Source organism: Symphalangus syndactylus, chromosome 1 (assembly GCF_028878055.3).
Source record: "Symphalangus syndactylus isolate Jambi chromosome 1, NHGRI_mSymSyn1-v2.1_pri, whole genome shotgun sequence".
NCBI classification, from domain to species: Eukaryota; Metazoa; Chordata; class Mammalia; order Primates; family Hylobatidae; genus Symphalangus; species Symphalangus syndactylus.
In genome coordinates, this window is record NC_072423.2 from 153,371,880 (window position 1) to 153,394,182 (window position 22,303).

The window sequence follows — 22,303 nt, forward strand, 5'->3', positions numbered from 1 at the left end:
TCTGAATGTAATCATTAATTCACTAAATTGAGAAAAATGCATTTTAACTTCTTTTACTTTCTATACCTCATCTATGGTATAAGTAGTAATAAAAACCACAAAATCATGAAGAGACAGCTGACAGGAAGAAAATTTTTAAAAAGCCCCAGGCATAAGTGATTTCCGTTAAGAGTACTATATTGATCAGGTTGTTTTTAGCTTAAGAGTACTATATTGATCAGGCTGTTTCTAGCTTTGAGCTTCTAGGTATTATATTTTTTAAAGTAATAAAAATGGAATTTAGGAAGTATGCATCAAAAGTAGCTACAGGTTTGAAAACATAAGAAGTGGGATTTTTTGGAGGGCTGAATTATTTGGAGAATTAAAAAGTACCTTACCCAATGACAATTTGCTGATTCTGCTACTGTGCTACAGTTATATTACGACGTCACCATTGGGAAAAATATTGCTGAAAGGGTCATAGGACTCAATGTACTGTTTGTGCAAATTCTTGGGACTCTAGAATTACTTACAAATACAAAGGTTTTTAGAAGTATCTTAACCTAAAGTATATACTGCACTATTTTGAAGACCAGTTCTCTGCAATTCCTCTGACGGAACAGTAGTAAACTAGAATTAAACCAAACCCATTTGAAGAAGGAAAGGAAGAGCAGACATTACAAATGACTAGCATAGTAAGGAAATGAGTACTCACATACCAATACAACTTTTCTGCAGCTTAGCAATCAAAAATGTAAAATGTATATACACTTCGACACACCAATGCTACTTTTAGAAACGTCACTTACAAAAAGAATGAATACACTATTTAAAGAGCTACACAAAGGAAAAACAAAGCAAGCAAGTAAGAAAATAGCTTACTTACATCCAACAGAGGGAGAAGGTAAGTTAAGGAAAATTCATAGCTTTCTAGTTTCTGACTTTCCAAAAAGTAAAATCACAAAAATACAAGAACAGGTGTAATATCTGCACAGAAAATTGATGTTTTAAAAAACCCACTTCATTTAAATATAAGAATGGTATTTTGAATGCCCATGTGCCATCTGTAGAAAAACCTAAGTTTCATGCAAATGAAATACAAACCTGTGCTTTGATGATTTGCTAAATAAATTATATTTTCTTTATTTTTTGGCAAATCTCCATATAGCAATATCTAAAAGATAAAACAAACAAACGAAAAAACATTACTTTGATATTTTAAAACATCTGTAATATACTGTAATATACAAAGGAAGACAAAGTGAAGAAATTGATTAATGATGTTGTGAATATTTCCATCCATGATTAACAAAAATTAGATTTCTCACAGGAGACTCAGAGATCATAAATAGCTCATGTACACAAAGCAGTTATGTATAGTACAGGTTAACGGTAATAAATTAAAATAGAATAATCAATATCCTCATGAGAAAAATATAACAAGCATTTATTGATTGCTAACAATATATAAAACACTGTTCATAAGATAAATCTTCCTTCAAAGACCCTACAATCAATCTAGTAAAAGAGAAAGACATGTCCACAGGAACTGTAATGAGACATAATGCAAATACTATGAAAATATGGTACCTTTTAATGTTTTAAATTTGTTTTTTCTTTTTTCAGGAAACTAGAGGGTACACAACCTTTTTTAATTTTAAAGAACTGTAAACTGCAGAGCAGAAGGAGTATCATTAGGTGGAATTTTGGCAGATGAGATGAAGGAAAACGTTCATGAGAATAAGAACGAATGGAAGCAGTAACCCTGGAGGCCTGTTGGGTACATGGGCAGTGTCGCGGCTGAGGAGCAAGGAGACCAGAAGAATGGCTCTGAACTGGAATGGCAGAAGTCTTTTGAATTCCATTCTAAAGACTAAAACTTTATCTTGTAAGTATGAGAGAAACATCATTCCGTGATTAGGACTCACTCCGTCTCCACCAAGAACAGACTTCAAGAAAAGGGCAACTTCGAGCATGAGGGAGGAGCTGGTGAGAAGCACACAGAGGGCTTCCGGTCCACCAGCCACTTTATCTTTAAACTGGGCAGTAGGCACACAGGTGTTCAATGTACCTGTATTAGTCTTTCTGCTGTTTTGTGTGTCTTACATATTTTAGAATAAATTTTTCAAGCAACTGGGAGTATACTTGTAAACACTTAAAAGGAAATGGCTGCTAATGGTGCTAAGTTTTTATTCAGGGCATTTTTGTTTCTGCATCTTGTCATTATGGATTATGCAAGATTATAAATTAGCTAAGGCTTTTTAAAACTATCTTGTCCATAAGGATTATCTTTTGGTCATGTCACTATTTATTAATATCTTAAAAAGAGAAGAAAGAAAGGGGCAATTAACCCAACAACTTTGCAGACAAATGCACCTAGAAAACATAAAGTTCTGGAAGCCAGGGATGTGACTAAGGTTTCCATTACTTTCCTCAGAAACTGCACAGTGCTATGTATGTAGTATGTTTAAATATTTGCCCAATAAGTTTTTATTCATAAAATTTATCGATGACATAAATGAGTAAAACCAATAGTTTGATCTGTTCAGAGTTAAAAGTGACATCCTGGCTTGTGAGTAAATCCCCATTCTCTTACCAACAAGCCAGAATTGCATCAAGACCATTGAGTATGCACTGATTTAAAAGTTTTGCACAGGCCAGGCATAGTGGCCCATGCCTGCAATCCCAGTGCTTTGGGAGGCTGAGGTGGAGTGGGCGGGCAAGGGCGGTGGGGGCAGGGTGGGAAGATCTCTTAAGCGCAGAAGTTCAAATCCAGCATGGGCAGCACAGCCAGACCCTGTCTCTACAGAAATATAACAAGATTAGCCAGGCATGGTGGTTCGCACCTGCCCACACTCCTTCAAGAGCATCCAGAACACACTGCACACCTAATGACAAGTCCCCAGCCCCTTATGGACTATGAGCTCCTCAATGGCCTGATCAGTTTTCTACCCCAACAGCCTAGGCACCAAGCTGGTTTTTAACAGATGTTTACTGAATTATTGTTTACACTTTTGTCACCAGTAGGTAAAGCTGTATCTCATTTTCAAAATAAAGGTAGTTTCAGAATAAACATAAATAAAATAAATTCAGCACACCAGTGACTTTTTAACGGCATCATTTGTAAATCTAGTACTCATTTTTTAAATCACATTAGTACCTTCTACAAATGTGCCCTGCAAATAATTTGTCACTTCAAAATAAGGCACTAGAAAACACACAGCTTTTCTTTTTGTTTTTTCATAACACTTTAAGTAATTTTAAGTTCATTATAATTGCTTCTTCATGATAATTTTAGGTTCATCCACTTTTTAAGAACTCATCAGACATCCCCTACAGAAAAAAAATAATTTCTCTTTTCATTTATTAATTCAGAGGCAGCCAATAAAAATGATTTCTGAATAACTACCTTCATCACAACTGACAAACTAGTTATTCTGCTTTCATCAAACAAACTTATTTATCTTGCACAAACTGGCTTTCACAAGAAGGCCTGAATTAGATGTGGACTAGTTTCACTTCACCTTGATCACATCTATGTTGTTTTTAATTTGCTCCCATGATATATAAACGGCCTAATGATTCTTTTTTAATCTTAAAAACAAGTAGTAATAGGGAATCTAAAGCAATCACATGCTTAACACCTTAGCCTCCAAAGCACAATGTCACAGAGACATAAATATACAGCATTCTTTGTTAAAAAATATATATGCTTCATTTATCTCAATCATGTCCATTTGCCTTCGACATGCAAATCTCAAAACATGATTTTTTTAAAAAAACTTTCACTGTTGTTAAGTATAGATGATGCTGTTGAAAGGGATCAGAGAATATGCCACACCCAAATACGCTACTTTGGCATAAGGATTATTTTGAGCTGAAGGCAGCTGAGACACAGCAGATACAGGAAGAATTCTCTGCCCTTCCCCTAACTACCTAAGGCAGGACATAAGTTTCCCTGTGGAAAGGTGATATGAATTTCCATCTGTAACGGTGTTTCCCTGTCCCTTATTAGGAGACCAGAAACCGGCAAAATAAACCTGCATAGCAAACCTTATTACTATCCATTTCCTAGTCATCTTCCCACAATGTACCACCCCTGGGGGCTGAAATCCTCTTCTCCTTTGACTAGTCACTTCTTCACAATTTATCAGCCTTTGTTAAAAATCACATACAAACCCCTTCTTTAGCCAAGCACAGAGGAGCACACCTATAGTCCCTGCTACCCAGGAGCTCAAGCAGAAGAATCGCTTGAGTTCAGGAGTTTGAGTCCAGCCCTGACAACACCACAAGACCCCCGTCTCTTTAAAATAAAGACAAAAATAAAAATAAAAATCAAACCCTCCTTCCCTGTGCATGTAAAAATACTAACATCAATAAAATGTGTACGCCTCTTCTCCTGTTAATCTGTCTCTTAATTCACAAGCTCTAGCTACACTTTGAGGATAAAGGAACAGTCTGCTGTCCCCTATACTGTAACATAAGAGCCACTAAGAGGTAGATTTTAAAGTACTGGACTTGAATTAAGACTTGAATCTGAATCCTCATCCAACACCTTACGATGAGAACTTGGGCAAAACACCCAACCCCTCCAAACCTGTTTCTTTGCCTGTAAAATGAGTGTAATAATAGTAACTACTCCTCCTAGGATTGTAGCGAAATCAGTGAAACTATGTAAACTACTTCACACAACACCTAGAACATAGTAACCAACTAAAATATGTTAAACTGTCATTATTATTATCCAATGAAATGGAACTTTTTATTCAAAACTGTGTTAAGTGATTAATGGATAAGAGAAATAGCTAGCTAGTCAATCTCTCCCCATAAGTCTTTGATTACACAGAAGTACAGCCATAAAGAATTTCAACTTGAATATGATTACATATACAATTTACAGTTTATAATTACTTGAACTTTTAAATGTATTTTTATGCCAACGAAATATATTACCAGTTAATCATAAGATTTCTGCTGTAAAGCATACAAAAACTATAGTCTTTTTCTACCCAGTTTAAAACGTTTCATTGAATAGTAAAATTATTATGCCCTTCTGAAATAAGATCAAAATAGCAAACAGCTACTTGCCCAATAATCAATACAAACACAATTATCATGCAATAAATGGAAGCTAACACATGACAAAAGTTCTTTTTTTCCTTTTGCTTTCTTTAGCAAAGCCTTCTTCATAAGCTTTCAAAATAGTACTTCACACGCAAAACTGTAATGACTAGGTGTTTGGACCATCACGACTCACTGCTCTCTCATTGTTCTTACCGTGTCTACTGAATAAACTGGCTGACTGCATTCAATGAGATCAATGAGACACATGGCTGTTTCCATAGTAATAAGAACCCTTGTTCTTCCAACTCCAGCACTGCAAGAAACAACAAGGGGTTCTTCCTTGCTGGCCCTCTTATTTTGCACATGAAAAACAAAATCCAGAAAGTCATTGAATCATCAGGGTCTCCATGGTCAGGCCAGCCTCTGTACTGGATCTGAGTCAATGATGACTCTCTTATTTTTCTCTTGGTTAAACAGCAGTGTGATCTTCCTGAACATAAAGGCAGTGCTTCCTTCTTCTGAGTGGCAGAAGGCTTGGTAGCATCCATAGGATGAACTTCCTGTGGGTTCTGGCCAATATTGGGGTCATTTAACTCTGACACATTCAACTTGTGTGGTCAACATTACAACCATGGAGGAGACTTGTTCCCATGTCATCTGCCAAAAAATCTGTTCAAGTGTGTGGTAACGCCCCTTGACAAGCACTGTTCTGACTTATAATGCTGGAATTGCACTGATGTAGTTTTCATTACCTTTTAAAATAACCCATGTGATATCATAAGGCAAACTATCTCTGTATCTATGTTTGGAAAGGTTCTAAGGTAATCTGGCACCAGACATTGTCATTCCAAGTTTTTTTTTTTTGATAAGTTGATCAAATTGTGTCCAGAATGTTCCAGCGATAAGCCCTCGGCTAGCTGGATCACTGACTCCCACAGGAAATGGTCATCCTGGTGGACACTATCTAGTGGGGCTTTCTCCGGAATGTACCGGAAGTCTGTCTCATTTTCTAGCACGTCTTCCACTATATCATATGCAGCACAGGTAGAACCAGAAGCATGAGTTCCCCAAAAGGGCTCTCACAGTTAGCTTTAATAAGCAGGACAACCCAACCATGGGTGTGTTCTGTGAAGTCCCAACTTGGTCTTCTCTTCAATCGAGGGTCACTGAGGTCAAAGGTGTTCCTGGTGCTTCTCAGGACACGATCACAGACATCTTCTGATCACATCCCCCTTTATATTGACTCCAAACTTCCCATTTTCATCAGGTTCACTCTGATTAGAACAAGATTATCATGTAGAATACCACCATTAGGAGCAGATTTTTTAAGAGAAGATAGAACATCAATGTTTCATTAATATGATCTTCCAGATCTTGTTGGAAATGTAAATAATGAATTTGGTTCCAACTGTTTTTCTTAGATTGTTTGGGTGGTAAAGCCGGAGGCTACCCATCTCCAGGGGTGTCCTGTAATGGTGATGATTCCAGAATGATGCTATTAGCTTGTGCTGATAATGGTGATCTCTGGTTCGCAAATACTTTGGAAGAAGTGTGAACCACATAATCTACCAAATGACCAACAGAAGAGGGTCATAAACAGGTTCCCTCTTGTATGAATGCGGGATTTTGATGAGTAGGAATTCCTGTTCCAGGTGGCAACTGTGATGCAAGGCTTTATGTTTCTAATCTTTTCATCAGATATTGAATTCCTGCTTACTACTTCCCAATCCATTAATTTCCACATCAATGGCTTACTTGAGGATTCTGCAAGTAGTCTGTCTTTATTTGCCTTTTCTTTGCCATACTGAACTAATTGAACTTCAGTTCTCCCACCGTGCATTAGGAATTTTGAACTTAATGTAAAATAGTGTGCAAAACAATTCTTTCTAGTTGGAAGTGGTCTGTCCAAACGAAAGCATATGCGATGTTCTACACTTGCTTTCCACAAACATCTACATGCTCTATAATTCACCATATTAAATCCTGTTAATCTTTCTCCAGATTTATGCAAGTCATTTTCAAAGCTGAATAAAAAACTGTTTGCACTTAAAACAAATTTTTACAATCTTCGACCATGGAAAGGTACTCATTGTAGCCTGTTACAAATTAGAATTCCTCTTGACATCATTACAATCATAATTTCATTGTTACTTGATCCTTTGCATAGTGGAATTCAACTCCACAGAGTTCTAAGGTACTTGCTGTGTTTAGGTCATTAGCTTCTGCTTCTCAAGGACATAAGCCTATATGTTGCTGATGTCATTTTTACAATTTCTTTTTCAAAATTTTGAGGACGCTCAGGAATGAAAGAATAGCCTGAGAGGTGGCCTAGCAAGTTCTCTGACTGTAGTCTCCAAGTTTAGTCTGAACAGCAAATGAAGCTAAAAGGGCAGCAGTATCATAAGAATAGGGCAATCTTCCAGTAAGAATGTCTTGTTAAGTTTGTAAAAGTACTACTAGTGGGCTATCCATGGAATCATCAGCCACCTGTAAATCAACACAGTCTTGCCCAGTAAAATCAGGATGCTTGCAGACTACACCTAACAGAACTTGCCACTGATCATGTTTATTTGCACTGAAAGCTTACACAGTGTTTTCCAGAAGGATGTTACAAGCCTCTGTATGCTGTCTGTCTCACATCACCTCTGGTGCTTGTACATTGTAGACTGTGGGTTCTGCCAGCAGGAAATTGGAAATGTGAGGTCATGACTGTACGCACAAGATCTTCGTATCACAGCTGCGTCCTCTCAGCTGAAGAAAGAAAGCATCAAACCCAGGCAGTGACGGGGAGCGGCATGTCTGCTCTACCGCCCACAGCAACCACGTCATGCTGTGGAACTGCCATGGCTTGTGCCACCCAGGAAGGCCATGAAGTTCTTTCTCATACACTCAGCATGCATATGTCTTTTGGTACTGCCCTTATTTTACATCCTGTCTTTTGGTACTGTTCTTATTTTAGAGGGTGTGTTTTTTCTGAGTATCTATGATGTACCAGTCACTGAGCTAGGCAGTTTCACATATTATCTCAGTTTGTCTTCAAAATAGCAAGACAAAAAGTATTCCATTTAAGGACGAGAATCTTGAGACTGAGAAGTTGACACTTACTCCAGATGACATACGGAATGGCAGAGAAATAGGAATTACACCTAGGTTTCTCACTCCAACATCCCAAAATCTTTTGACTGTGACAAAGCTATTCTCTGCAAAAATTCCAAATAAAAAATGTCAAGTGAGAAGGCTTCTCATATATTAGAAGCTTATGTAATTTTTTTCACTTTGAAAATCAACCACGGAATTACAAGGAACCTGTAAAAAAAAAAATTAAAAACCAACAAAAAATTTATTCCTACATAAACACAAATTAAGCCAGGAAGCAATGCAATATGTAAGTGCACCAAGAGCTGGCGTTCACTACATTACAGCCAACTTTTAGGTGAACCACCTGCTTACATATGCAACAGCCCCCACCCAGTTAAGCAGCCATTTGGACACAGTTGTATTCTTTCTTTATTTCCTCAGTCCTTTGTTCATTTCTTTAATTTGTGAACTATCTCAGCACACATTCAAGTACTCTTTTAAGTGACATCTTTCTCTGCTGCTAAATTATGTGTTACTTTAGGGTAGAGACTATGTATTTTGTCAATCTAGCACATCAGCACCTATTAACAGTAGGTGGTTAGCACTTAATATGGGGCTGGGACTTCATATGACTCTCCTTTCCAGGTATCATCACCCTCATTTCTTTCACCCCTGGAATTCTCATGCCAAGCTGGAGCACAGTGAAGCCATCTTCCAAACATTACTTACACTTGTACACATATAAGTACTGTGAAATCTTCAACTAACACTTTCTTATTTCGGGTTTTGATTTCCGGTGCCTACAGAGAAATAGGAAACAACATAAAACCTTGGAGAGTTACATAGGCTCAAAAATTACAAAAAGTACTGGTTTTCATTCACAGCTAAACCAGCTTTCTGTGCACTGCCGGCTGCGTGAGAATTCTTTTTTAACTTCTCTGACTTTGCTCATTCTGCCTTACTCTTGAGGGTGGAGTCATGTTTCTTCCTCCTTCATCTATTTAAGGAAAGAAAGAATCGGACTCACTAAACTTGTGTGCCCTGTTAGTGAAACTTATCAACTAGCTATGCCATTCAAAAATCTCCACCCCTTAAAAGTGAGATTCATCTACAATTCCACAGAAACACAGACTAGAATTCCCTAGTACTCTGCCTTTTCTCTCTGTTTTTTTGTTTTGTTTTTTTTTTTTGAGACGGAATTTCCCTCTTGTTGCCCAGGCTGGAGTGCAACGGTGCCATCTTGGCTCACCACAACCTCTGTCTCCTGGGTTTAAGCAATTCTTCTGCCTCAGCCCCCCAAGTAGCTGAGATTACAGGCATGCACCACCACGCCCAGCTAATTTTGTATTTTTAGTAGAGATGGGCTTTCTCCATGTTGGTCAGGCTGATCTCGAACTTCCGACCTCAGGTGATCCATCACCTCAGCCTCCCAAAGTGCTTGGATTACCAGTGTGAGCCACCGCACCTGGCCCTTTTTTCTTTTTTTTCTTTTGAGACAAGGTCTCACTCTGTTGCCCAAGCTGGAGCCTCCACCTCCCATGTTCAAGCGATTCTCCGACCTCAGCCTCCTGAGTAGCCAGGACTACAGGCACACACCACCACGCCCAGTAAGTTTTTGTATTTTTTGGTAGAGATGGCGTTTCACAATGTTGGCCAGACTGGTCTGGAATGCCTGACCTCAAGTGATCCACCCGCCTTGGCCTCCAAAAGTGCTGGGATTACAGGCATGAACCACACTGTGCCCAGACTACTCTGCCATTTTTGTTAAAAGAAAAAGTAAAATCAAGTCATTCTTCCCTTTATTGCCACCTTCAAGAGGTTACAATGTTGCAGAGATGATCCATACATTAAAATATGGCAATGTTATATTAGTATTATACATGTTAATATTATATAAAAGTTACCCTGACATTGACATGGGGTAAGATCATGACAGATGGAGAAAAGCAAGGGCTTGAGTTGGAATTCCAGAGAGGAGCGGTCTAATGTGGGGAGGGGCGGCCCGGAAGGAAAAGTTAGACTAGAATGAAACCAAGGAATGGAAAAGTTAACCAGGGCAGAATTCAGAGAGCCTTGAATGCCATGCTTCAAACTCCTCATGTTTATTATGTTATCAACTGAAAACCTATTTTCCCTAAACATTCCATGTTAATTACGCATGTTCAAAGTAAAAATTCAAAGTAATTTTTATAGCCTTCTCCACTAACCCAAGCAAAGAGTTACTTTAAAAAGTTACTTTATCTCTGTATGGCAAAGCTAATAAACACGTCTCTAATTTCAGTGTTATCCTATATTGTAATTGGCAGTTCACGTCTTTCCTAGATGAATACCTGAAGAGTAGGGGTCTCATTTCGAGCAATATAACCACATTGCCAGGCAGAGCATCTTCAGAAAATGAGTGCCTGAAACTCCTGGCTAGGCTACTACAGATGTGAACCATGGTTGTTCCCCTTTCTTTGTCTGTAAAAGAGGAAGAATGGTGCCTACCTTGTAAAGATGAAATTATTTACATAATAGAACAATACTTGCACACAGCAGCACTCACTAACTACGACTGAGTGTGTTACTAACCTACCCTCTTCTTTTTCCTCCACATGCAATCACAAAGCCCTATCAGCTACCACTAAAACAGATTTGGAATTCTTTTCAGTCTTAACATCCACTTTTTCCACTCCCCTAACCATCATTTCTCACCTAGATGACTACATTACCTTCCAAGCTTGCCCTTTTACAGAGCTCCACACAAATGTCACTTGCTCAGGAAGATTTTCCAAACCCCTACCTGTCACCCACCAGGGTAAACAACCTGCCATGGCACAGCAAATTTTCATTTTCTTCTTATTGTTTGTCTTCCCACACTACAATGTGACCTCCATAATGGTAGGTACATTGTCTATCAAACATTGTATCCCTTGGTACCCAGCACAGCACCTAGAACAATGTGCACACAGGAATATTGCAGGGATTAAGGGATCTAGGTTCTAGAGATCCCTTACTGAAAAGTCATTACTTACTATTGAATTGTCCAACTACTAACATCAGCCTCTAGTTAAGAAACCATAATAAAATGAGAAAATAGTACAGGAAAAATTAACTTCTGATTCCACTTGAGAAGCATCAGCTCCACAAAATTAGACAAATATACAAAAGAGGGAAAGTAAACTAGGTATATACGGAGTGCTGTTTTCCCTTGCCTTCCATCGTAATGGCACAGAGGTATCCCCATAGGTGCACAGGTATATTTCGTGCTACTGTACTAAAAAACTCATCTAAGAAGTTCATTTAACTCAAGAACCTTCCCACAATTCAAACACTTACTCAAAAGCTCTTGGAAGAAATCTAAAGTTACACACCAAACTGGTACATACCTGGGAAAGGTGTACGTAGTGTAGGAGTAGGGGAAACTTTAACTTTCTCAAAATATTGTGGCAGTGTTTGAATGTATAATTGCATCTGTGATTTTAAAATAGAAAAATAAGGCATTAAAAAACGATACACAAACGCAACCTGAAATAACTGGTTTGTTCACAGAGGTATATTTATGAAGTGTAAAAACAGAGTTCTAGTTACATTTCTTTAGGATTTTCCTATAAGTCTAGTAAGTTAACCAGTTCCCTAACCAGAATTTAATTGTGTTAGGCTGGAATTGTATTTGATTGGGAAATGTTTAATTTCCTATAGTAAAAGTTTTTATTATCCTGCTGAAATAAGCAAATGCAGAAACACACCCAAACCTACACAGTCCTACTACTCCCAGGTCAAGTGAAGGAAGCAATTTAAGATCTATCTAAGGTCTTCACATGAATGGCAAATAAGCAGAGAAGAGTAAAATTAAAGATACAAGGTACAATTCATATTCTCGTTAGGACTACAGATATCAGAGATGACGCTGGGCAACATTTTGGCAGAAGTGCAGAAAGAATGTAGAATTGTCATAAAAGGGAGTAGACTAGATGACTTATAAGCTCCCTTCTCCAATTCTAAGTAAACATGTTTCATTCTAATGAATGGCTGCTTTTATAGCAAGATTCAGAATATAAATTTAACTCATTAGGAGTTTAGGATTAGTTTGATGAGTCAGTGCTACAAAAAGAAAGATCCAGTTACAAATGTTCTCTACATAAAAAGCCTTGACTGTTTCTGAGGAACTTGGAACAATGTTTCAGTTAAAAGTACGAATCAGCTAAGCATGGTGGATCAAGGACGATCACTTGAGCCCAGGAGCTCAAAACCAGACTGGGCAACATGGCAAAATCTCGTCTCTACCCCCCGCAAAAAATACCAAAAAAAAATTAGCTGGGCATGGTGCTGTGTACCTGTAGTCCCAGCTACTCGGAAGGGTGAGGTGGGAGGACCACTTGAGCCCCGAGAAAGAGGTTGCTGTGAGTGGAGACTGCACCACTGCACTCTGGTTTAGGCAACAGTGTGAGATTCTGTCACAAAAAAAAAGTATGAATCCTTGGAGAAGTTAAGGGCATATTAGAGAAATGTCAAAATCTTAAATTCTTTATCTTCTTTCTTGTGTTTTTCAAACTATTTCACACTTAAAGCAGGTCAACTGAAAGCCTAAGTTTATTTTTTATAAACTGAAGAACTGTGCATTTTATTGTTATATTACATTAGCATTTGGGGAAGCGGGGATTAGCAGTCACAGTCATTAATGTAAAATACATTCTGAAATAAATTCCAAGTGTTACCAACTGATTTAAGCAAGATAAATTGGTAATTAAAATATTTATTAGGGGCTGGGCATGGTGGCTCACACCTGTAATCCCAGCACTTTGGGAGGCCAAGGCAGAAGGATCACCTGAGGCCAGGAATTCAAGACCAGCCTGGGCAACATAGCAAGACCCCATTTCTATAAAAACTTTTAAAAATTAGCTAGAAATAATGGCACGGCAGCTGCTCGGGAGGATCACTTGAACCCAGGCATTCAAGGCTGCAATAGGCCATGATGGTGCCACTGCACTAGAGCCTGGGTGACAGAAGACCCTGACCCCAAAAAACCCAAACCCCAATCTATTATGTGTTGATAATTTTTTGGCCTACACATTTCAATGATCAGTTTTCAGTGTACTGCATAGGAATTGGGGAAAAGAAATTTTTTAAAAAAGAAGCAAAGAAAAAAGAATTCTGACATTTGAAGACATCCTATTAACTTTTATCAGCTTCACAAAACATGCTAAAAAGATTTTTCATTATTTATCATAACTATTACAGTTATTCTTTATGCAGCTATCTCAACATTTAGGATATATCTAGATTCCTAGAATAGAATTCTAGGTTATAAACTAAGATAAATCTAGTTTCACTTTAACTCATGATGATAGAATTTAAGGTAACTTCATTCCTTTTTCATGAGTCCTACCCACTCCTCTGCCAGTACTCCAACTTTCCTTTTAATTTCCCACAAGTTTTCCTTAAACTCCAGATCACGGATATACATACGGCCTCTTATTCTGAGTCTCTAAGCATTCCACATTGAAGTTACTTCCTATCCTACAGATAGGGCTTTTTAGGGGCAAACAAACCAAATACCAGTATATTCACATCATACATAATTGTCTTAGAAGTTATATTACCTTTAACTTATCAAGATTTCATTTATTTCCATATATATATAAAATCACAAGATGGTAATTTCAGAATCAGAAATATATATATATATATTTCCATATATATAATCACAAGATGGTAATTTCAGAATCAGTTAAGAATTAAAAGAATACCAAAATATGAATAAGTTGGTTATTATATAGAATACAGATTTGTTCTGAAAATAAAAGTTAATCAAATGTTCTACTTAAGGGATATGTGAAGGTAAATCTGTAAATAAGAAACTAAAAGATTATGGGAAAGTAACTCAACTTATTACAGAAAACCAGGTTCTCTGTTAAAGAAAGCAGACACCAAAATGCTTTAATATGTAAATACCTAAAGAAATAAGGCAAGTTAAACTATGAAATAACTACAAAATACTGAATACGCAGAACTATGGAGTTCATTATTGTGGTGGATTCAAGGGCAGCCCCTCAAAAGATGTGTCCACATCCTAAGCCCTGGAACCTGTCAATGTTTTCTTATTTGGAAAAAGGTTCTTTGCAGTTATAATTAAATTAAGGATCTTGAGATGAAGAGATCATCCCGGATTATCCAGGTGGGCTCTAAACCCAATGACAAGACGCCTTCTAAGAGAAAGGGAGAGTGAGATGTGAGACAGAAGAGGGGACAGCAAGGACGGTAAGGCAGAGTTTGAAGTGATGGGGCCCCAAGCCAAGGAATGCCACCAGTCACCACAAGTTGAAAGCCACAAGAACGGATTCCCCACTAGGGCCTCCAGAGGGAGTACAATTGAGCCTACACCTTGATTTGAAACTGCTGGCCTCCAGAATCATGAGAAAATAAGTTCTATTATTTTAAGCCACTTAGTTTGAGGTGATCTGTTTTGGCAGCACAGGAAAGTAACACAGATACTTGAATCAATGCCTCTCAACATAGTAGAGAGACTTAAGTTGACTTTCAATAAGTCTCAAATTACATGAAATATAAAAAAGCTTATAAAATTCTTATTACTTATTCTAAAGAAATAAATGGTGAAGAAAGCACCCATTTAAGTTTCAGTACCAATGAGAGATTCTGGAAGGACCTAAAAGGATAAACGACTTATAAAGAACAATTTAGCAGCACTGACTGAAATATTTCTCTATCTCAGAGATACATATGAAAATAAAGTAGTGAAATTAGGGAAGAAAAAGGTATTTACCCAGAATCCAAGGAAAATCCAAGTAAATTTGTTGGAAGCGGGTTTTACTTGCCAAGCACAGATCTTAAACCTCATGGACCTATTACTACTTCTCTTCAGCTTAAAAATTCTATGTACAAGAAAATATTCTTATGCAAGAACTACTGTGAACCACTTATTTTTTAAACCTAGAGTTGAAAGGCATAAAAATGTCACTTAAAAAAAATTTTTATTTTAAAATGCCTCTTTAATGTATACAATAAACCTTTTATTTAAAAACTTATAACCTCTTAAATTACTAAAACTCCCTTTAGAAATGAGTCACCAATACTTTACACAGAACAAGAGAATCATCACTAGCCTCACAAACGAAAGCTGATAAAAACAATTCAAGAAAAAAAGAGTGTCCTAACAAAACAAGCAAGCTAAAAATTTTAATCAAAACATCTCAGTGACAAAGTTAATGGTACAAAGTCATAGGTAAAAAATAAGGTGACAGAGCGTCACTACAGATCTTTTTCCTTTGGGTCTTATGTTTGAAGATAGCTATTTATTCCTCTATTGATTTAATCTTAAAAGAAACAATAAAAAATATTGAAAGGTAGCTTTGCGTACACAGGAAACCCAGATTCCAGAAAAAGACCCTAATAAATTCAAAATACCCTGCTCTCTGTTACTAAAAAGAAATTAGAAAATAATTATTTGTCCCCTCCAAACAATAAAAATAAAAATGCAGGAACAAGAAACTCTTGGTTTTAAATTTTTATTAAATGTTCATAACTGGCATTTGATGATCAGTGGGCAATCAGTTAGTTCTAGGATTCCTAAAGAACTTCATCAAGGAACACACATTAAACAAAATTTTGAATTATACTTAAGAGTCCTCAGGCATCCTTTCATAAATGCATGAAAATTAGTGCTGGATGATAGTTCCTTCGATATGAATAGAGAAGGAGGGAAATGATCAGATTAAATGTTTCCAAAATCACTTGCTGGGAAATCAAGAAGTAAATAGGAGCTCTGAACATAAGGTAAGGTATGTAATTTCAGAAACACTGCTAGGTTTTACAGCCATTTAAAAAAATAAGAACTTGCCAAACCAAAAAAATCCTTCAATGGTGTATTCTGCATCATATTGTGTACTCCTTGAACAAAAATAACATAAGCCGCCACAGATAGAATTATTTTTTTAAGAGGTGAATGACTTTGTGTTCTGAGCTAATATCCCAGCCCAGGCCAGTTGTCACATGATGTGAAAGTAAAAACTTAATCATGATAAAAATCATACATTTAGACGAACTTGGTGGAGTTACCACATAAAGGGAAAAAATTAGCCTGAATTATTGAAATTTTTAAATGAGGCTCATTTTAAACGTCAGTTACCAGGAAACCATGATCTGGAACAGTATCTTTTTTTTCTTTCCAAGGAGACACTTACAGGCACTGGTTTAAATGGAGGCCCCGGCCTCTCCTAATTTCTTCCCCCAAAACAACTTCCGACTGGGGCCATCAAGGGTCGATCAGCAGTGCAACTGCAAACTAAATATAGTAGCTGACTGACCATAGGGTAAAAACAGCTGCTGTAGGTGGAAAAAAAAAGTTAAAAAGACAAAATCATACCGTCCCATTTTCCCCATCCCACCCTAACCCTACCAAGAAAAGTAAAAGTGGACTAAGTGGACATCAGGAGTAACCAAGAATAAAGCTGTTCTTTCAAACTGAGAAATAAAAGAAAAATTCACCTCTTTTTAATAAGACTTCAAATACCTACGGTTAAAGAGAGCCTTCTACTTTTACCGTTTCTCAAGTTTAATCTACGAATCCAATCTCTACAGAGAAACAGTAACAGAAAGAAAGTAATCAGACAACAGATCACCCACACATTCAAGCCCAGTTAAAGCTGGCAAGAATTGTATCTAGTTAGGCTTCTACCGTAACAAATGTATTCATTTCCTCGCCCAGCTTTCACTTGTCCTGGGGGAAGAACACAAGACCGAGTTGTACTTCTGTTTCAAGAGAAGGTCGCTGTAAAAGCGCACTTCGGAGTGTAGACGTCTCCGATCTCTTCCAACATGACCACCTCTTTGGACCAAAGGCCAGAAACTGCTAAATGCGTGCCCTATTTAAAACGTGCATCTGCACCCACTTTGCTAAGCAGCATCAGACCCAGGCGAGGGGCGGGGAAAGGGGCGGCGGGTCCAACTCTTAGCCTCAGGACGACGCAGCCACAGCTTCCTAGAGAGCGATCTCCGCAGACCGGCAGGAAGCATGCGGAGAGGAAGGCGGGGAGGCGGCACGTGCTCTCCGTGCTGGGTCCGTCGGGCCGGCCGGGTGACCCACGCCAGCTGCGGGGGGAGCGGAGAGGTCCGCGCCCCCGGGAGCTCGGGTGGACGCCGAGACCCGGGAGCGGGAGGCGGCTCACCTGGACTCCGGTGTAATTCTCGAAGAAGAAGAGCACCATGCTCTGGTAGACGCAGTAGAGCCGGTCGTCCAGCGCTTGGTAGAAGTGGGCGGGCAGGAAGGCGGAGAGCAGCCGCCAGACCCCCCAGGCCAGCACGTAGGTCGGCGCCGTGCCCAGAAGCACGACGCTGGGCAGCAGGTAGCGCATGGAGTACGTGTGGAGCACCAGGGACAGCAGCATCTTCTCAGCTCGGCTGCAGCGAGCTCCGCCTGCTCTCCCCGCCCGCCGCCCGGGCCTCAGTCGCGGCCAGCAGGCGGCCAATCACCGCCCGGGCCCGGGCCGCCGCGCCCGCCACCCGCTCCCAGCCTCCGCCCCCAGCCGCATGGGCCGCGCCGCCGCCGGGGTCCGGGTAGGCGAGTGCGGGGCTGCGTGCGCCACTCGCGGCGGCAAAGCAAAGGAACCCGCGGCCCTCCCGGATCGACGGCTCACGGATGCTCACACCCCATGACCCTCACCCATCGCCACATCCCCCCCTGACGGGGGAGGGGGGCTCCGCGGCAATAACGTGCCTTCTGATTGGTCGCCCGTTGCCATAGTTCCCCGTCGGCGGCAATAACACGTCTCTTGATTGGTTGGTTTGGGCCGACAGTTGTCGTATAACTACCTGCTGGGCGCGCGGGCAACTCGGCTCCGGCCACTGCGCACGCTCCCCAGGTGGGCCGGCTGCGGACGCTGGAAGGGAGGTGGCGACTGACGGAGCTGGGTGAAGGTGGGTGCCGGCAAGAGGAGGGTCCGGGTGCGTCTTGTTCTGCTCCCTCGGCCGGACGTGCGCGCGGGCAGGTTTAAGGGTCTCTGGAGTTGCCTGGAACGCACACCTCCTGCTCACAAGCCCCTGGGCGCCGGGATGCACACAATTAGAGCAGTGAGAAAGGGGGTGTTAGCGTTATCGCAGGTCTCAGCCTTGCAGGCAGCTGGGCCCAGGTTGTAGGCAGGCTGGCCCAGGTCGCGAGGCAGCTCGGGTGTCCCCATCTGCTCACTGCCAGTCCTTTGCAAGGGGACGCCGCCTCCTCAGCCTCCCCTCTGAGTGCACAGCAGCCCCTCCTGCCCGTCTCTCTCCAGCAGGGTGTTTCAGAATTAGGCTCCGTGTTTTTCCCATCACAGTAATGATGATAATTACATGTTTATGCATAGCTGAAGAACAACCGCACAACGATCTTTCCATACTGTTGATTAGACCTTTTCAGAATTCACTCTTGCTTCGTTTCCTCAGAGCCTGTTGTACTTGTTTCTGATTTTTTTTTTTTAATAAGGAGCCTCGTTTTTTTCTGTAGTAATTAAAGTACTTGCATGCACATGTATAATCCATAAAAAACATACTTTTGTAGCCTTCACTCAAAGCTAGGAAGGCTGGATAGCTGCTTTATTGATGTTAAAGCAGATCCACAGGCCTTCTGGATCTTTCTCCTCCCCTTTGGCTGCAGTAAAAATGGTTTAATATGTCACCCTTTTCAAGGATAGTTGTACTTTAAAAGAATGCCAAATGCTTTACCATATATATATATATTTTCCCCCACCACCACCATCATAATGGAAGCCTGTGTTACCTTTAGGCAGGATGGCATTTCAGTGGAAAGTTCAGGGCCAGGATGGTAGCTACTTTCTTTATACATGATTAACATCAAGTAACAACATCATTGGTAGATGGTGACCTTTGGGGACAAAGCCAGGTGAATAGAGATCTCTCAAGTCACAAGTATTTGAAGGCCAGAAGGAAGCGTTACACAGTAGAAGCAGCTTCTGTCTCTCTATGGCTGTCTTTGCCCTGTACCGTAAGCAGCACTAGGTTTAGTACTGGAGGAAAAAAGTCACAGGTGTGGACAATGCACAACTAATGCTCCTTATGCTTTCTTTAACTGAGACCAGACATCTCTACACTAGAACAATGTGTGAAAAGATAAAGCAGGTTCTGTGTTCATGTTAAAATTGCTATGTATAAAGTCAATAAATATGTGCTTATGTGTAAATTTGTTACTGTGAATCACCCCAGGTTACTGTTAGTCACCAAGTTGTAAACTTTTGTGCAATGTTTGGCATGAAAACACAGAACTTAACTTTCTCTTGTTCCCTCTTTATCTCCAAACCCAGCTCCTGACTTTATCAGTTATTCTCTGTGCTGCTCCCGCTCCTCTCTTCCTGTGAACACAGACCCACCCTTTCTTTTTGCCACTACCCGGCCCTGTTTTTTTTTTTTCTCCTTTTTCCGTGCAAACCTCTTAGTTTATAATCAGCCCACACCCTCTGCCTCCTTACCTTGTACTTTCGTTGAGCCCTTGCAGTCTGATGACCTTTTCCTCCCCTTTACTGGAATGGTGCTTCTTTCAGAGCACAGCCGACTTCCTCCTCTATATACCCTGCTGGGCACCAGTGGAACAGTGAAAGGTGAATTCTGTCTATGCCTTCCTTGTACATTTAAGAAGGAGTTACCTGTGGGACGAAAAGGGGACATTCATGGTTCTACGGGAGCATATATCAAGGCAATCTAATTTAGTCTGGAGACAAGGAAGACTTCTCAGGTGAAATGGTATTTCAGGTGAAGCTTGAGGGACTTAGTGGGCTTTCTGCGTGAGAATGGCTTGAACGCCTGAAGCTGAGAAAACACCATATTCTCATGCATAGCACTGGAGTGGGCCACAATGTTCTTTTTAGAATTTGTTGAGATGCCCCTTGAAAGAATGCTGTGTATTCCTATCACACATTCTTAAATTGATATTTAAATGTTTTTATCAGCTGGGCATGGTGGCCCATACCTGTAATTCCAGCACTTTAGGAGGCCAAGGAGGAAGGATCACTTAAGCGATTTGTAGAGTGAGACCTCCATCTCTACAAATACATTTTTTTAATTAGGTGGGTGTGATTGTGCATGCCTGTAGCCCCAGCTATTCAGGAGGCTGAGTTGGGAGGATTGCTTGAGCCCAGGAGTTCAAAGCTGCTATGAGCCATGATCGCGTCACTGCAATCCAGCCTGGGCAAAAGAGAAAGACTCCGTGTCAAAAAAAAAAAGGTGGGTGGGGGGCTTTTAATGATAAATTTAAAAAGGCTTTTAATTATAAATTTAAGTAGTTACGAAGTTCTGATGAGTTGTGAATAATGTTTTGAAAATAAAGTGGTTACAGAAAATTTTTAAATGTATGCATTGAGTTATGAATATCATAGTGATTTAATATCCACCCCATCATTCATTTCAAAAATACTTAAGCCTTTGACCAGTTGAAAATTTTGCCTTGATCATTTTTCTCCCTGAAAATATTTTTATTTCACTTCTACCACAGGATTCTATCATAATTGAATATGCTCTATCCTTCAAAGTTTTTTATTGATCAGGCTGTATCATTACGGTTCTAAGAAGCAAATTTTCTTCTGGATTGAGCTGTTACTATTATTAGCATTACGCAGTTTAATCAATGTGTTTCACAAAATCTGATAAGGAATTGTAGGCCAAAAAAAAAAAAAAAAATTTACAAGAAATGCATCTCTGTTGGTGTCCTGAGGGTTATTTTACCTTTCTACCTCAGCAGGGCAGCACAATGTAGTAAGATTTGGGATGTTCCAGGTGGGAGAGGAGCCATTATGAAATGCCAAGTGGGCCTGGACTCCAGGAGTCCTCAGGCAGATCACTTTTAGAAGAGTTGGGATCTGAAAACTGAATCCCTTGAAACTGCTCATGACCACATGTGTCCATATTCTCAGGGATACGCATGCCTCCAGTTGAAGATTGTTTTTACAGAAATAATTGGGGTAAGGAAAGGAGACAAGGATGGTGGGGATTGAGTCTGGAAAGATAGGCAAGAACTAGATGACAGCAGGGTCTTGGGAGACACATAAAGATTTTAGAGTTTATCCCAAAGGACAGGGAAGCTACTGAGATTTTAAGGAGAGCAGTGACAGGTTTATATTTGATCTTTTTAAAAGTTGTTCAGGCATTGTGGAGAGCACATTTTAAACAGTTTGGAGACCATAGCTAGACTCCCAGCTAGAAAGGATGATAGTAGCTTAGCCTTTCATGGTGACCATGTATGGAGAGAAGAATGAATCCCTCATGTACAGTGTTCTTGGAAGGAAATTTGACAGTATATTCTAAGAATGGACAGCCATATGGTTTGGATCTGTGTCTCCACCCAAATCTCATTATCAGTATTAACCCCCAGTGTTGGAGGTGGGGCCTGGTGCCAGGCGATTGGATCATGGGGGCAGTTTTCTCATGAATAGTTATCACCATCCCTCTTGGCACTGTCCTCAGGACAGTGAGTGATTCTCGTGAGATCTGGTGGTTGAAAACCATGTAGCACCTCCCCAGTCACTCTTGGTCCTGCTCTCCCTTCTCCTTTCACCGTGATTGTAAGTTTCCTGAGGCCTCCCCAGAAGCTGAGCAGATGCCAGCACTATGCTTCCTGTACAGCCAGCCAAACCTCGAGCCAGTTAAACCACTTTTCTTTATAAATTACCCAGTCTCAGGTATTTCTTTATAGCAATGCAAGAACAGCCTAATACAGACAGATACCCTTTTAATTAGTCAATTTACCTAAGTGCACATCAGTAGCAGAATGGCTCTGTGGATACACAGTACTGATATGTGAAATGGTATGCAGCAGTTGGACAGGAATAAGTAGCCCTAAATACCTAGTTGTGGACAGATCTCCAGGACACTAGGTGACAAAGCAAGTTGCTGGATAATACATGCACTATGATCCTATTTCTGTAAAAACTAAATACAACTTTGGTCAGTTCCCGTTCATACTGTTATTTTGCTGTTTGCACAGATAAAACAAGAAGCCATTCCTATTATAAAAAGTGTAAGCAATACTATGTTTTGAATATTGAATGAAATGTGGACATTTCCCTCATGCCGCACCCAATCCCACTTGCTTACCCAGAGGTTACAGCTATCTACTTACGCAGTAGATGCTTGGCAGTCCTTTGCCCCTTCCCTCCTTGAGGTGACTAAGATGCACTTGCAGACAGCCACCCCTCCCAACAGAGCC

General features: G+C 40.0%; 1 protein-coding gene, 1 long non-coding RNA gene and 1 pseudogene across 4 annotated transcripts in view; 1 reads left to right on the forward strand and 2 right to left on the reverse strand.

Annotated features, from left to right (window-relative positions):
• AGPAT5 (1-acylglycerol-3-phosphate O-acyltransferase 5) overlaps nt 1–17,798 on the reverse strand; it is a 52,142-nt gene extending 34,344 nt beyond the window's left edge. Inside the window, exons 1-2 of one of the 3 annotated variants that reach the window (XM_055289165.2) lie at nt 17,286–17,798; nt 1,084–1,153 (exon numbers count right to left, since the gene is read on the reverse strand). In XM_055289165.2, the coding sequence (XP_055145140.1) occupies nt 1,084–1,153; nt 17,286–17,504 (289 nt within the window). In that variant the 5' untranslated portion in view covers nt 17,505–17,798. Of the gene's footprint in view, nt 1–1,083; nt 1,154–16,795; nt 17,201–17,285 lie in introns of those variants that run through there. The other 2 variants (XM_055289182.2, XM_063638040.1) reach the window with 2 other exon arrangements.
• Nucleotides 3,841–16,783, reverse strand: LOC129487728 (tyrosine-protein phosphatase non-receptor type 4-like; annotated as a pseudogene).
• A 100-nt stretch (nt 17,799–17,898) lies between the features above and the next one.
• The window catches only part of LOC129487830 (uncharacterized), a 93,226-nt gene continuing 88,821 nt past the window's right edge, over nt 17,899–22,303 (forward strand). Inside the window, exon 1 of the long non-coding RNA XR_008659474.2 lies at nt 17,899–18,033. This is a non-coding gene — a long non-coding RNA (uncharacterized lncRNA). The remainder of the gene's footprint in view (nt 18,034–22,303) is intronic.